The following is a 15,887-nucleotide window of genomic DNA, read 5'->3' as shown; positions in this document are numbered from 1 at the left end:
TCACATAGGCAGCATGTAAAGAAGTTTCAGAAGTCATTTTTCAATTTCATCTAACTAAAATTTCTTTCAAGTTTTTCATTCTGTCTTAGTGTTTCTCAGCCAGGGGTCATGTTCCCATTCCTTTAGTATTTGACAATGACTGAAGACATTTTGGGTGTCAAATGCTGAGTGGGAGATGCCCTTGGCTTTCAATGTGTAGGGCAACTGTAGGTCCGTTCACAGGACAGTAGATGGACTGTAGGGATGTTGCACAGGCTAGTCCCTTCCCCCACCAAGTGATCAAGCTCCAAATTTCAACAATGCCAATGCAGGGAAGACCTGATCTATGCACAAAAGAATTTTCTCAAACTAAGACATGCATTCTTATTCCAGGAAGAAATCAAACTCACAAATTTTATTGGCTGTGCGATGCCACCTTTCATTCACATCTTGTGTTTTAATTAAATTTTATAAACCACCAGTACAAATCAATACAATGCTTTTTTTTTTTTAAACACACAGCTTGAGTGTTCTTAAAGCAGTTAAACAATGAGTTCACTGTGGGCAAACAGAAGGCACGGAGACAGGAGAGGTAATTAGCTCATGCATCTGGTGCTGGCTAATAAATCAATAACTTGCACATGGATGTAGAAACCACTCACTGTTAACCATATTTATTTTTTTTTTAAAGTTTGAAGTTGTAAGAAAATGCAAACTTCAGGAGCTTCTTGGCAACCAAGTAACATTGCTTATTTTAGAAATAAGTTTCTTCCCCATAGCTGGGAGTGAGTGAAAATGTGGCAGAACCTTCCATCTCGCTGGACTGATGGATCGGTCTTCCAAAATACGTGTATATATTTCCTGCATTTTCTTCTCATGGAAGCCAGAGACCAGGAAGAGCACCCTGCTTTGAAAAGCGATTGTTTGGTTCATAACTTTGGTTTATTCAAACAGGTAAGAAAGTGGTCCCCATTTCTCCAGAGGAGAAAGCATGTTCCCTAGCAAACACACCAAGGTCTTACTAGTGCCCTTTTTTATAAAGGTAAAGGTGTCTTCTCCTTTCTCCAGACAGACTTAGATAGCTTCCAGATCCCTTTCTCTCTGCAGTCCCACATGTAGCCTGCTGGTGTCTGAGTTTGGCGAGTCCTCAGATCTGCTCCCAGATCTTGCACCTGAAGGGGCTCACCACACACATCTGGAGATGTCCTCTTGGCAGCCGTGGTGGTGCATGCCTGTAATCTCAGCACGCATGCTGCTGAGGCAGGAGGATCATGTTTTCAAGGCTAGCTCAGGCTCTGTGTCAAGACTCTCTCAAGTAAACAAACCAACAAGAACAACAAAAAATAAAAAATCTTAAGAGTCAAAAAAGTGTATATATTACAATGTGCTCCTACTAAGGCTTGCAGTAGGTTGTTAAATAAGCATAATACTCACAAGCAAAAAAAAAAGTGCATTTTTAGAATAGAGATGACTAAAAGATAACAGAGAAGACAGGGTTACTTTTTGGTTAATACTGGGGGGATGACAGTATTGCCATGGTTTGCTTCCAGGTCCCTTTGATTTTGCTGTCTCCCGCAGGACGCTGATGTCAGATTTCCACATTTCACACAGTCCTCTGCCTTCTCTGAGACTTTGGTAGTCCTGGGTACCAGAGCCCTTTGATGTAACCAGGTCTAAGAAGAGAAGCCAGTGTGCTTCCGTCTCATTCTCGTAAACTTTTTACAAAACTGGTCTGAGGTTGTGAATATTTCAGCAAGCAGGGGCAGGAGAGATCGTTTTGCTGTAAACACAGCCACAGTCACCTTACACAGAGCCAACAGAAACCAGAGCCTCTCTCCTTTCATTTCTGTTCCTCATCAGTCAGATTCTGGGTTGCCCTTTGTGGAAGTCTATACCTTGTTGTATCTACTTTTTCAGGAACTGCCAAAGGCAAAAGATTTAACTGTGTCCATTGATCTGTTCCTGGGAGATCACGTCTTTTTACTGCTTGCTCTCTGCTTCTGTTTGCGAAGGTGAGCCTCTATTTCATGCCGGAAGACAAGCATCCCCAGCTGCCCGTGGGATGCCTCATTCATAGCCTTGGATTGCATGCACATCTTGTACTGCTCAGGAGTCAGTTCATCCATACAGTGCTTCTCGTGCCAAAGGTGGAACAGTCCCCGCACGGGCGTGCGCACCACTATGAGGTTGCTGTGGAGATATTTCCGGTACAGGTGCACATCTTCACCACCCCAGCCTTTGATATCCAGGTCAAATCCACCTGTGGGAACACACCATGCTATTGAATTGTGTGGCATGCACTTGGCTTCCATGGACTTTTCCTCAAAAGGCATGGGTGTGGGTATGTGTGTGTGTGTGGGGGGGGGGGAGGTGCCCAGGAAGATAGCTCAATTGGTTTAATGCTCTGCTTCGTAAGCATGAGTAACTGAGTTCAATGCCCCAGAATACTCACTGAAAACTTTCTTAAAGCCAAGAGGAGACCTTAAAAGGGTGGCATGAATGAGGGAGGCCGAGGCAGGTGGCTGACAGGGGCTTGCAGGCCAGCCAACCTAGCCTGCTTGACAAGTTCCAGGTCAATGGATGCTCTGTCCCCAAAATAAAACTGTGGACGACACCTGAAAAATGATATTTGGGGGTGTCCCCTGGTCTCCACTCCACCCCCATCCACACGCTATGGAGGTATTCATGGGAGGGGCTATTTGAAGCACCATGCATCCAAGTTTCTGGTGCCCATGTGGGCTACACTATGGATGGATGTGGCCATCAGGAATGATCTTTGTGGCAGACAGTGCAAACTTCTTCACATAACAAGCCATTAGTCAGGATTCTAAGACCTGGGCTGCTTGGATGAGCCATCAGCAGTACTACCGAATAGCCCTGGCCCAGGAATAAGAGTTTCAAAGGTATCCCTCCTTTTCAACTTGACACCTTGCAATTCAAGCCCTGTATTTCTGTCTGGGTGTGGCACACTTCTGCCACAGAATAGACTCAGGGTTTGTGGGGTAAATGAGTTAAATGGGAGCTTGGTGTAGAAAAAACACTCCCATGAAGGAACCTTTTCTTTCCTAGATTACAGCAGTCCTGAACCTTCCTGTGCATGCTTCCGTAGGCTGCTGGCTCGTTTTGAAGGGCTCTGCTTCACAGCCAGTTCCGAGGCTTGCCCGGAGAACTGCATATTGGCCTCCTGCCAAGGCCAGCCCCTGTCAGACTAAGTCTCCTTGGTAAAGTGACATGCCTTTTGGCTTGCTTTTCGTTTTGTTTAGCCAGGGTCTCTAGTGGCTGTGGCTGACCTTAAATTCACTGTGTATACAAGGATAACTAAACTCCAGATCCTGCTGCCTTTATCTCCCAAGTGCTTGGATTACAGGCATTTACCACCATACAGAAAATACTTCTTTCTTAATCTAAAGCCTATCCCAGAGAGAAGGGTTCCCTGGCCCCTCAGATCGCAAGTCAAGGTTTTGGATCCATCCCTTATTTTCCCAGCTATGCATAACCCAGTTCATGCATCATCACCCACTTGCTGTGAGGCTCCAGGAAGGAAACCCCTTTGCCTCTGAGCACTTTGCTCTTTTCTGCTAAAACCTATGGGTCTTTCCTTCCTGAGTTCTGGAATCCTGTTGGCAGGTGCATATATGTTTATAAATGTGTTCACTTAAGCTTCTATGCGTATGCGTGTGCCTGTGTACATTTCAGGTGTGCCTATGCATAGATATGTATGTATGTGTATGTCTGCATGTCTGTATACATGTGCATGTGTCTGTATCTATGTGGCTATGTGTGTCTATAAGTCTGTGAGTCTGTATGTGTTGTGTGTATGTGTTCATACATATGTGTGTCAATGAGTGCATGTGTATTATACCCATGTCTATATCTCTGTGTTTACGCATGTCAGTGTGCTTGTTTATGTGGACATGTTCACACGTGTGTTTATCTTGATAGCAACTGCCTACTCAGAGATTAAAGTGATGAATGGGACCTTAATAAGGATCATCAGAGTAAAACAAATCTTCTTTATATGTGCTTTTCCCAGACTGCCTTCTGCTTCCTCACTGTCCCTATTAGTGGGTTCCACAGCAAGAACCCACAGAGGAGAGGCCTCACAGAACTTGCTTGAGTGCTGCCGTTTTAAAACTGAGTGGTACCGGGTACACCTGAGAGGGGCTGGTATACATGACAGGGGCCCAAGTGTTGCCACCCATGACCCAAGGGGCAGCATTGTTTGTGGAAATGGCAGCAGCTTTACTGGGGGAACCCGCAGTCTCTCCTGGCCTGAGGGACAGTGGCCTCCAGGTGGCAGTAGACACAAAGTTTTATTTCACCTATGTTGATGAAGTCTGACCGGTACTGACAGGTCATCCCAAATCCAAAGTCCCTCCAAAACCCAGTTTCCTTCTTTATGACCTGTGAAGGAAAAAAAAAAAAAAGTCAGGGAGAGTATACAAAACCAGTATTACACACTTAAGTGAGCCATGGTCAATACTGAGCCCCATGCCAACAAATAGGCAAGATGGAGGTGTGTGTGTGTGTGTGTGTGTGTGTGTGTGTGTGTGTGTGCATGCGCATGCATGTGTGTGCACACATACACCAAAGGGAATTACAATAAGCTAAGTCCAAAAAGGGGCTTTGTGATTTTTGGCACCTCTGGCCAGGATGTTTCTAGGGTGTAGGCATTAAAACATGCACACACTCTCTCTCACACAGAACCAAAAACAATCTCAAAGAGCAAGTTCTTTGAGCAGTGCCATGGAAAAGCCACCTACGTGTCTGGCCTGGTCCCAGTGCCAGGGAGAAGTGAGGTCAGGCCCCTCACACAGGCCTGGGAACGGAGCCAGCAAAGGGCTCAGGAAGTTGAGATGAGGGCTTGGGAACAGTGTGGAATTCACAGGCCAACAACAGGGAAAGAGCAGAAATGCCCCAGAGAGATCCCGTTGTCTCTGGCCCCCACTACCTCAGGCTGGCTGAGGAGACAGTAGGTCTAATGGATGAAGCTACTCCAGGAAGATCATGCTGGAAGTGCCAGCCCGCAGTGTGGCCCAGGGCCCGTCCCAGCTGTGATGGGGAAAAAACAGAGCAGCTTGGCTCTGCGAGGTTTAGAGAAACTTTCCATCAGAGTAAGTTTCCAGCGACCGTGCTGAGGTAACAATACATAAAAAATATGTATTCGCATGTGCACATGACACTCACATACACACACATGCACACACACAGACTCACATACGCACAGGCATACACACTATACACACACAGACACATGCACACACACATACTCACATACAGGCATACACACACAACTGCACACACACTTGCTCACATACATACATGCACCACACACACACACACACACACACTCTTTGTAGTTCCCCATAGGTGCTTAGAAGATAGACAGTCTCCTTGCTTGTGGGAGTAAAACAGATGTTAGGAGGGTCTCTACCCGGAAGCCTGGCTGTGTGGTGCTCATTTGTAACAGTTCGTTAGAAAGGAGAGGCAGCCTGCCCCAGCTCCACTGGCCACCCTTCTTTAAAAAAAAACTTATTCATTCTTTGTGAGTTTTGCATCATGCACCCCTGCCCCACTCATCTCCCCATTCATTCATACCTGTCCTCTGCCCTTGCAACCCCCATCACTGACAAATAAATAAGTAAATAAATAAAATAAATCAAGACCAACAGCACAAAGCATAGAAGCATCTTGCCACAGAAGCAGGCGTGTGTCACAGTGTGCCCGCAGCACATCCCTGCTCACACATTTTCACTTGCAAATGCTCCTTGAAGGGAGTCATTGGCCTAGGTTTGGGCCCCTGGCTTTTGCTACACCAACACTGGATCCTCACCAGGACTCCTGTCAGACATCCTGTTGATGCTGTGTCACAGAGATCCTGCAGCTTTGCATCTGCAGGACCGGCCCTTTCACACGCTCCAGCAGTTCATAGACGGGGTGGATTTTAGGGGTGGGCCAACTGAGAGCCCTCCATCTGGGCCGGGGTAGTGGCTGAGCTAGTTAGCCCATCAGCTCCCTGAACCGGAACCACCAGTGTGAGCTCTCCGGCGCTGCCCTACCTACCTTGCCCAATGCTGCAGCGAGCAGGGAGCAGGCTCAGTTCTCCCACTCTCACAGAGGTACTGGCCACTCTTTTCATCTCAAACAGGCCTCTCTATTTCCAGGTCCTGTTATCCATCCTGTACAATGAAGACTTGAGCTAAATCACAGTCAGAGTCTTCCAGCTCATTTATAACACTGCTGTTATTCCACATTCTAGAACCTTCCTACACCCTAAATTGTATCTGATAAACGTCTTGCAAAGAGTTAATGGCTCTTAAACATTCTTTTATCCCAGAGTTCAGTAGTGTAAAGGCTATGTCATGCTATGGGTACAAGGACTTGCTCATGATGAGGCTCCTTAGCCTCCTGTCACAGAGTGGGAGGAGCTCACGGAGTCCCACCTGCACCTCCCCAAGGATTTATTTGCAGTTAATGGTTGCTGGGGAAGGAAAAGGGATCTGTACCAGTAGTGTAGGCACTGGGAAGGTGCTCATACTCCTGTAAATAATCCTCACCCAGGCCCTTGCAAGCAACCCCGGTGAAGCTCATCCATCATCAAACAAAACAAAAGATGTGCCAGTAGAAACCAGAGAAGTTTGAAAGGACTGTATAAGGCAAGAAAGTCTGGAGACACCTCCACTGAGTAAATTTTACATGGATTTTGTTTCTTCTCTGGCAAGTCAGGAAAACTTTTTCTGTTGCAGTTAATGGCTTAGTAGCCCTTCTACTGTCCCGGGATCTTATGGACATGAAGTGGAAGTGAAGCGTCCTCTGGTTAGGGTATGAAAGAGACAGCTCTGTCCTGGAAGCACAATCAGGTAGAACCGAGGAAAAGGCATGATGGCTCGCCCAAGCAGCGGCTGTCGCAACAATCTGGGCCGAATCAAGGGTGCGCTGAAGGACGCAGAGGGAAGGGTGCTCCTCAGCTGGAGCCATGTAATAGAAGCACATGGATTGATGGCGCAGGGCTGCGGTGTAGAAACAGGTATTTAGTTGGTTTTAAAGCTGGTAAGCCACAGAAAGCCACTCTGGGAAGAAGTCGTTGAAATATAGTCTTTTGTGGAAACCGATATGGTTGTGTCACAGCAGTTAATTTCAGGGCAAGATGGATTTCGCTTATTAGAGGTTCTGCTACCATTGCTGGGCCAAGTTGCTAACTGGATTGTGGGCCTTGGGGAGAAGCTGAGTAGAAATGGATCCGAGTTAGTTCTCTTCTGGTGGGATTGCATCATGCTACTGCTGAAGACCCTACAAGAGCCATAATGGGTTTCTGCTCCACCCTGGCCTACCTGCTTCCTCCTTCTCTGCTCCTCCTCAAGCCTCTACACCAGTGCTTCTCAACCTTTCCTAATGCTGCAACAGTTCCTCATCCTGTGTCGACCACAAAATTATTTTCATTGCTACTTCATAACTGTAATTTTGCTACTGTTATGAATTATAATGTGAATATCTGTGTTTTCTGGTGGTCTTAGGTGTCCCCTGAAAAAGAGTTGCCTAATCCAAGAGGGTTGTGACCCACAGATTGGGAATCACTTCTCTACACAGTCCTATTTCCTGACCCTGAAACTCCCAGACTGACAGGCACTAGTTGCCTCTGTGACTTCCTGATGTTGGGTCAGACAGCTGCCGATGAAGCAATCTGCATCTTAAAATTAAGCAGGTAACAAAGAATTCCAGCAGAGGATTCTCTCTAAATCAAAGAGCGTCTCCCAAGAACCAAATCAGGTCTGACCAGACTACTATGTCCTAGGAATGGCTAGGAGCTGGGCATGTTTACAGGCACCTGGCCCACAAACTTACACAGGACCCCATGCTTGGTTTCAGCCAGCCTTAAATTCTGAACACTTTTGGAACAAGGGTCTGCATTTTGGGTTTGTTCTGAGAGAGTCTACGGATATAGCAGGCCCTGCACATGAATACTAGATAAATGCAGCAATTTCTAGGTCTCACCATGCAGTGTGCACTCTTTATTATCTGGGACCTAAAGGGCCAGTGGTAATTCTGCAGACGGTTGCAGGGTGAGGGCTATGTGCCCTCTTCTTGAGAGACCTCTTCAGAAGGAAGCGGAATGATTTGCTCACATTCATTCAGTCTGTTGCAGCAGAGTTCAGGGCAACGATTCCCATGAAGATCCTAGTTTAATTTCTTAAGAAATAATATATTCTGGAGGCACAAGGTGCCCAGAATTTATTTAATAATAGACTCAAATCTCATATCCTACCACATCTCCACGGAGTCTCATTTTCTTAAAAAAAGGATGACCTTGTTTTCTAATGTCTCCAGGCTGGACATGGATCCTTCAGGTCTCTCATTTCTGGGATCTAGAGTCTTGGTTCTTGAAGCACATTGAAGTCAAAGAAAACATTTCCTTCACCTCCTCATTTTCAGTCAAGCTTAGTCCCACAGTGTGGCACTCACGTCTGTCCCTCTCTCACTCAGCCCCTGCAGGAGTCTGAGCTAGGGAACTTATGCCCTCTGAGCATGGAATTCCATATGTGTGAACTGAGATGTTGATGTCACTTGCCCTTGCTGAAAATTACATGGTCACAATGAGAGAGTCTCAGGTGGCATCTGGTTACTTTTGCTCTTTAGTAAGGGTATGCTTTCCAAGCCTGTAAGGGTACACTGCATAGAATTTGCTCAGCTGGCAATGCTAAAAACTGAAGCACAGGTCAGTGGATGGAATGGTCAGTAACTCAAACCCCAAATAAAAATAAATCCCAACTAACATAGGAGCTGAGAAATGGCTTCCTGGTAAAGTGATTGCTTCAAAAGTACAAAGTGCTGAGTTCAGAGCCGTAAAACTCATACAAAGAGCCAGGTGTGGTGAAGAAGTGTGTCTCTAACTCTACCCACCATTGTCCAAATAGATCAATGAGCTACATATTAAAAGGTGGCAGGGGTGGGAGGAGAAGAGGAAGAAGGAGGAAAGGGAGAAAAGAATGGGAGGAAGAGATTGAGATTGAGAGAGACCCTGTCTCAAAAAATAAGGTAGAAGGAAGAAGCAGGAACCCATAGAGAATAGGACTAGCATAAGAGAGGGAAATAGGCAGAAAAATATGACTACCTAACACATTATAAAATAGTAAAGATAAATTAAACTAGGGAGGATAGTGGTCAAGGAAGACACTTGATATCAATTTCTGCGTTCACACAGCAACTGTTTGAGGTGTGTAAAGAGGTTTGGGTGTAAACAGAGAGGATGAGGAGGACAAGTGAGCCACATAAACTTAACAGTGTCACAAAAGTAAGCAGCCTTAAGTGACAGTTGCCACTGCGATGTCTGCATCGAACACTGAGAGACCAAAATTGGTAAGATGGTGGTCTGGGGAAACAAGAACGGCATGCTGAGCCTGTGAGCAGGTGCACCACACAATGGCAGGCTGACTTGGGGGTCTATGGAGTTGGCACCATCTGCCAAGTTGGAGGGATTTGCTGGCATTTTCTCTACAAGCGGGTTGAGCTGATTTATGGAGGACAACCAGTCCCAACAAGAAATCAGAGTTGGCAGCCCTGTGAGCCAGCCCATACTGGCTCACCAGATTTGAGCACTTGCCCTGTGGTAACACACTGGAAAGCCCAAAATAAGCCACAAAGGGATTATTTACACCATGGAAATTGACAAATATCATCACCAGGACATTATTTTTTCTTCTTTCCAAGAGTGGTTGCTAAACATTTGCCACCATACCATTGGCTTTATGCCATGAATGCTTTTTTAAAATGTGGAATTAATTTGTTTATTCAAAACCAGTCTCTGGCAGAGAGTGAGGGAAGATTGGAGTGTGGGGAGGGTCGAAACCTAAAGATAGGAGAAGTAGGAGGCTTCCACAAGGGCCTGAGCAGGAACCGACAGGCTGAGCCAGCAAGGTGGAATGTTTAAAGTGGACACTGATTCAAATTAGTCATTCCTCCCTCAGCATGTTGTTCCTGCATTAAAGTACCAGCAAGTTTCATTTCATGGTTTAAAACCCAAAATTTAAATATTAGTCTGAAATCCCACGGTGTCACTTATTACTAATGGCTCATATGCACCGGTTTTTTTTTTTAAAAACATGTCATCAGTACACATACTAAAATCCTTGCTTTCATTGCAGGCAAAACAGAAAATGACAGGGCTGATAGCCATGCAAACTCATAACTGGAAGACTGAGCAGGAGGCTATATTTACGGGGCTGCGGGGAAAGGTTGTCTCTTGTTTGCATAAGGGACCTTTTTTACAGCCCTGCTCCGAACACACCTTCCCCCTCTCATCCGAGGTACTGATGTGTTCCAGGGAAGGCTATCAAGGATTTTTGAATACCCACAGTCTCCTTCTAGATTGAGCCAAAATGCAACCTCAGGAGGGAATCTCTCCTAATTTACTCATCTCCAGCCATTACTTTTTATTTTATGGTGTCTTGCCACCTACACATTCTGTTTCTGCTATATTAATTCCTGCAGTTTGATGTCTGCCTCTAGAATTCTTGTTAGGCCATTTCCTTCACACCTCAGCTCTCTTGAGAAGGCTCGGCAGATCTCGTCCACTGCTCGAGAGGAGGGACATCCTGGCGGGGGCTGAGCTCTGTCACTCAGAGGGGTTGCAATGTTAACTTTGGGCGCTTGTGCATGTGTGCTCAGGTGTGCTAGTGTCCACCTGTGCTTGCACCTTTGCATGTGGGTGCTCTACAGAGCACCTGTAGAGACCTGAGGTTGTCCTCCTCTGTCACTCTTCACTTTAGTTTTTGAGACAAGCTCTCCAGTGAACCTGGAGCTGGAAGTTTGGGCTACACTTTCTGGCTTGTGACTGCCACACCTCCCCTGTCAAGATCTAAATGGCTCTGTCATATCCCCAGTGTTGGGGTTTCAGGTATGTGTCACCCTTGTCTGAGGTGGGTTGTGGACCTGAACTCAGATTCTCACGCTTTCATAGCAAGCCCTTTTCTACTGAGCCATCTCTCTAGCCACCGAGCATGAAGCCTTTGGCCTAGTCATTCTGTCTCTATGAAGGGTGGTTGAAGGATCTCTGGTCAATTGCTTCTGAGTGTATAAAACGATTGCAATTCTTCTGACTCCTGTACCAGGATCCGGACCGGACCTTTATAGGCAATAAGTGATACAGTTCATCTGGGGTCTGTAAAGATGGCTCAGTGGCAAACAGGTTTGGCTGCTCTTCCAGAGGACCTAGTTTTTGTTCCTAGCACCTTCATCAAATATAACTCCAGCTCCAAAGGATCTATACCCTCTTATGACCTTACATATAAGTAAAAATAAAATTTAAAAAATGACATGTCTAACGAAGGACATAATCCTGCATTTCCCTGGGGGCTGGGAGTCCTACAAATTGCTGCATTTCACTGAACTAGATAATTGTTAAACACTGAGCTCTGCAACAGCAGCTTTATGAACTGGAGGAGAGGTCAATGATGCCGTCAGAAATCAATGCCGTCAGAAATCAATACCGAAAGCTGTGGGGTGATTCAGGGATGCTAGTCCTGGCAATGGGAAATCTGAGTTATTTCTGCCTGGATTGCTTATTCGGTGGGTCTGGCACGCCTGCTTCTGTGCTATCTCTCTGCCTTCCATCCTACCTGCTTTCTGCAGGATGAACTAGAAAGGAAAAAAACATTTAGATTACGGAATGAAGAAAATTCCTTACAAGCAAATAATGCCTTTATGAGTTTGATCTAAAAAAAAAAAATCATTTCCAATGTCAAATGTAAAACGGAGCTTTATTTAAAACCAAAGAAACTTTTGTTCTCATTGGTTGAAAGAAAATAAACACTTTATCCCATTTTCCCTTAAAGTTCCAAAAGAAGCTTACAGCTCCTGGGAAGGGAAACCAGAAGCCTCTATCCACAGGACACTTATTGCCCATAAGGAGAAAACTGTTTCTTTGGCTGCGAAACTGGATTGCTTTCATCTCTAAAGCCCATATAGAAGTGGAGGCCATAACGCAGACACCTGCTGCATCTGCAGTGCTAGTATTTGACAGAGGAAGAGGCTACTGTTTATGCACTTTCTGGCTTCAGCATACATGTCATGCTAGGACATGGATGAGACATGGTCCTCCTTCACTCTGAAAACATGCAAAGTGGCAACATTCTGTAAAGAGTCACATTAGCTGTGAGGGGTTACTTGGGGGAGGGTGAAGGGCAGGGAACAGGTTGAAGGAAATGGGTTTGCTACTTCTGAAAGCCTATCACCAAGTCAGCTACTCAAATGAACTCACAGAACATGTGTCTTCCAGCCCATCTCCATGTCTATGTCCCGTTTCCTTCCTCCCCACAAGGGTACTCAGTGGGAAAAGCATGGTCTTTCCAAGCTTGCTAATAGGAAGCAGAAATATTGAAAATAATCTCCCTGCTGGAAAGACCACCCCGAGAGGGGTGAGAGCAGGGTCTATCTCTGTGCCCAGGCAGCCACCAGTACAGAAAACGCCACATACACTTTTAACGGTTTAAGAGTTATCAGCTGTTATCCTGTTATCAGCTGAGGTCTGAAAATATTAAATGGATAATTCCAGAAATGAGTAAGCTTTGCTTATCTTAGGATCTTATTATAATTATTCTATATTATCATTAGTCATTGCTGTTACTCTCCCACTGCGAATGTCTAATTGAAATGTTACTGTGGGTATAAGAGAAATAAGAGAAAGCCACACTACGTTCAGGGCTTGGTGTTATTTATGGATTTATATTATTCCACATTTCAGGCATCTAGTGAGGGTCTTGAAGCTTATCCCGCATGGGCAAGGGGACATGATTACAATAGCCTTGGTGAAGCATGGGGATCCTCTCCTGGTTTGTCTCATTTCTCATTTTCTGTTCTGCTTCAGCTATGTGTGATGTCAAAGATTGAATGGGCCCTGGGTTCCATGACCTATGCAGCCAGGATCTTTGCAGAGAAATCTCTCCACTAGTTCTCTGAATACTACCTTTCTGGGACCATCACTGATGCCAATATCTGCCCCAGTTCAGGGATGTGTAGCAGAGTGATGGGGTGGGATGGGTGACCGGCCAGGGGACAGGTTCAGGGCCTTGTTCCCCACTGACTCGCTGTAACTATGGTGATCCACCCCTTTCTATCATCTGCTTTCCACCCCCCCCCCAAAAAAAAGAAAGAAATGGGAACATGAGCCTCATTTTTCTTCCTACATGTAAAGATGAAGAGAAAGCAGGCTCTAGCCATAATCTAATAAAAGAAGTTCCTAAACCGATAGAAGAAAACTATGAAGGTGTGAAATTACCCTCCTGTAAGGTACTGTTCCTATTTATTTTCCAGTTTTAAATATTGCAAGCACCTTTAATCAACATGGCACTTGTAGCAAAGGCCAGAGAACCTGCCAAACTTAAAAACCACCAAGGGGATTGGTCTGCAGGTTTCCGCTCACCTTTCCCCACGCTCAGGTGCCCCTAGTAATGAGCGACACGAAACAGCCACACACAGGCATCTGCAGAGTAATTACTCACCAGCTGCTGTTCTAGGGGAGGAACTGCATCATGATGGCCATAGATTATGCCAGGGTTGTACTGACTGAAAAGAACTGGATAAAATACCTTCTTCCCTGCAAATCAGAAAGCAAACATCTGCTTAAGAGAGTGACTCATTCCACTGCTGGGCTTGTTCCTATGTATTCAGCCATCTGAAATAGCCCAGGCATTTTCACCCGCCTTTTCTCTTCACTCAACTCTAAACTACATCCTAGAAGTATCTCGGCAGCTAGACCAGTCAGTCTGATTCTTCAGCTTTTCTGTCCTCGAAGAATGAGAATAATATGCAAGTTGTTTGCAGTCAGTGGAAGTGTGGAAGTGTCCTGAGTGTCCCTGGTGTCCCTGTCCTGTGTGCACAAAACCCTGAAGCACTGGTTTCTAGCACAACTGTAAAGGCTAGCAAAGGAGATCAGGGAGACCCTGGGCAACAGAGGGCTCAGAGTAACTGCTCGTTACTGATATATCCAGAAGAGCTGCCACATTTTAATTGACATAGCAAGATTCTTAGCTGTTTATCAGCTGTGCTTAAATCCACAGACATATATATATATATTTTTTATTTGGGGACTCTTCCAGCCATAGCCTTGGTAACAGCCCAGAGCTCCCTTACTCTCTTTAGAGCTGAGTGGCTCTCGTAGGCCCATGTCCTGTGGTGTATAGTTTCCTGTGCACATCCCAGTCATCTGACTTCCAAAGGAGAAAAAGAAAAGCACACAAGACGGAGTCTCAGAATGAGTGTGCCTGATAGGCCTGTTGTACCGCACCCAAGGATGAATTAAACAAGGTCACCTTCCTTGTCTTTGTGACTGGAGGGAGGTGAGCCTCATTCCTATGCTCGTTCCTCAGAGTGCAGTGTGTAGAGAGCAATGCTTGAAGAAAAGAGAACGAGGCCACACAAACCTGGCTGGGTGTTCAGCCGACACGTGTTGAGGAACTCAGAGGTGAAGTAGATGTCCACGTCACAGAAAAAGAGCAGGACATTGCTGCCCCGCCAGAAGCGGGCTCCGACGTCCAGCCCCTTCCCCCGGGAGAATTCTCCATTCAGCTGGATGAAGGTGAAGTTCCCGAAATTGGCAGCTCTAGAGAATGGTGGGAGCAGAAGGTCAGTGGTTGCCACTCACCACCACAACACCTAGGAGGGCAGGGGCTCCTAGAAAATGCACAGCTGGGGTTACCCCCTGGGTGACAGGTAAGGACAGAATAGCCAAGACTGAATAGACACCACTGGGGGTCAAAGGACAGAGAACACCTAGCCAAGTTTTGTTGTTCTTTTGTTTTGTTTTATGAGAGAGTCTCGCTGTCCAGCTCAGGCTGGCCTGATTTCATGATCCCCTTGCCTCAGCTGACATTAAAGGTATATGCGACTATGCCCAGTTTTTACTGAATTTGATTTTAAAAAGAAAAGAATGATGTGTATATGTGCAGCTGCTCCTGGAGGCCAGAGAGGGTGTCAGATCCCCTGAAGCTGGAGTTACCGGTAAGCCACCCAACATGGATGCTGGGGATCAAGTGTGGGTCCTCTCCAAGAAGAGTGTGTGCTCTTAACCACTGAGCTATCTCTTCTGCCCACTAATGAACCTTCAACACGAACTGATTTATTGTATTTCTGCTAATTCTTCTATATTGAGACTGCTATTGTTACCACTAATGCTCATTCTTTGTGATGGGATTCGGTATCAGTAAAGTAGAAATAAAACCCATAGACATCTCTATGCATCCATGCATGTAGGCCGCTGAAGTAAACCCAGTACATAAAGCTCGGTCACTGCAGAATATAGTTTCCTAGCATCTTCTTATCTTGAGAGGACCAGGCCTGACCCCCCCAACCCCCAAGTCATAGGTCCCTGGAACTAGGCCATATATCATCAATTCCAGGAATAAAATCATAAAATTCCCTACCAAGGAATAGCCTGGAGGCAACCACAAGAATGGGAAGGTATCTTATCTCAGGGTGGGGCATCTGTGCTGGGCAGCCCACCAACCTAACATTCAGGAGGTCTACAGATAGCTCGCTCAATGTTAGTTATGTTAGTTAGCCAATCACTTTGGAACAAGCTTGCCCTTGCTGAATGTCACCCAATCATGTAATTGTTAAACTGGAAATTCCCATTTCTTGTTCAAACCCCAATAAAAACCCTGCCATGCAGCTGCTCAAGGCTCTCCTCTCTGATCCCTTGCCATGGTGGAGAGACCGAGCTTAAGCCTGAGTGAAGCTCTTTGCTCCTGCATACGTGGTCCGGCTTCTGGTGGTCTTTGGGGACCCTAAGATCTGAACATAACAGTCTGAGCTCAAGTCCAGGGACTAGGCAGCATGTTCTTGATGTGTGTTGCCCCAGACACACTGAAATTCCTTCCTTCCTTCCTTCCTTCCTTCCTTCCTTCCTTCCTTCCTTC

At 45.9% G+C, this 15,887-nt stretch overlaps 1 protein-coding gene across 3 annotated transcripts in view; it reads right to left on the bottom strand.

Moving 5' to 3' along the window:
• Nucleotides 1-379: 379 nt before the first annotated feature.
• Nucleotides 380-15,887, bottom strand: part of Csgalnact1 (chondroitin sulfate N-acetylgalactosaminyltransferase 1) — a 341,415-nt gene continuing 325,907 nt past the window's right edge. For all 3 annotated transcript variants that reach the window (XM_055618818.1, XM_055618819.1, XM_055618820.1), the window contains 4 exons: nucleotides 14,394-14,572; nucleotides 13,473-13,567; nucleotides 4,302-4,383; nucleotides 380-2,239 (listed from right to left, as the gene is read on the bottom strand). In XM_055618818.1, the coding sequence (XP_055474793.1) occupies nucleotides 1,950-2,239; nucleotides 4,302-4,383; nucleotides 13,473-13,567; nucleotides 14,394-14,572 (646 nt within the window). In that variant the 3' untranslated portion in view covers nucleotides 380-1,949. The remainder of the gene's footprint in view (nucleotides 2,240-4,301; nucleotides 4,384-13,472; nucleotides 13,568-14,393; nucleotides 14,573-15,887) is intronic.

This window comes from Psammomys obesus, unplaced genomic scaffold (assembly GCF_907164565.1).
Source record: "Psammomys obesus unplaced genomic scaffold, mPsaObe1.curated_primary_1811, whole genome shotgun sequence".
Taxonomy (NCBI): domain Eukaryota; kingdom Metazoa; phylum Chordata; class Mammalia; order Rodentia; family Muridae; genus Psammomys; species Psammomys obesus.
This window is presented reverse-complemented; position numbering and strand designations above follow the sequence as displayed.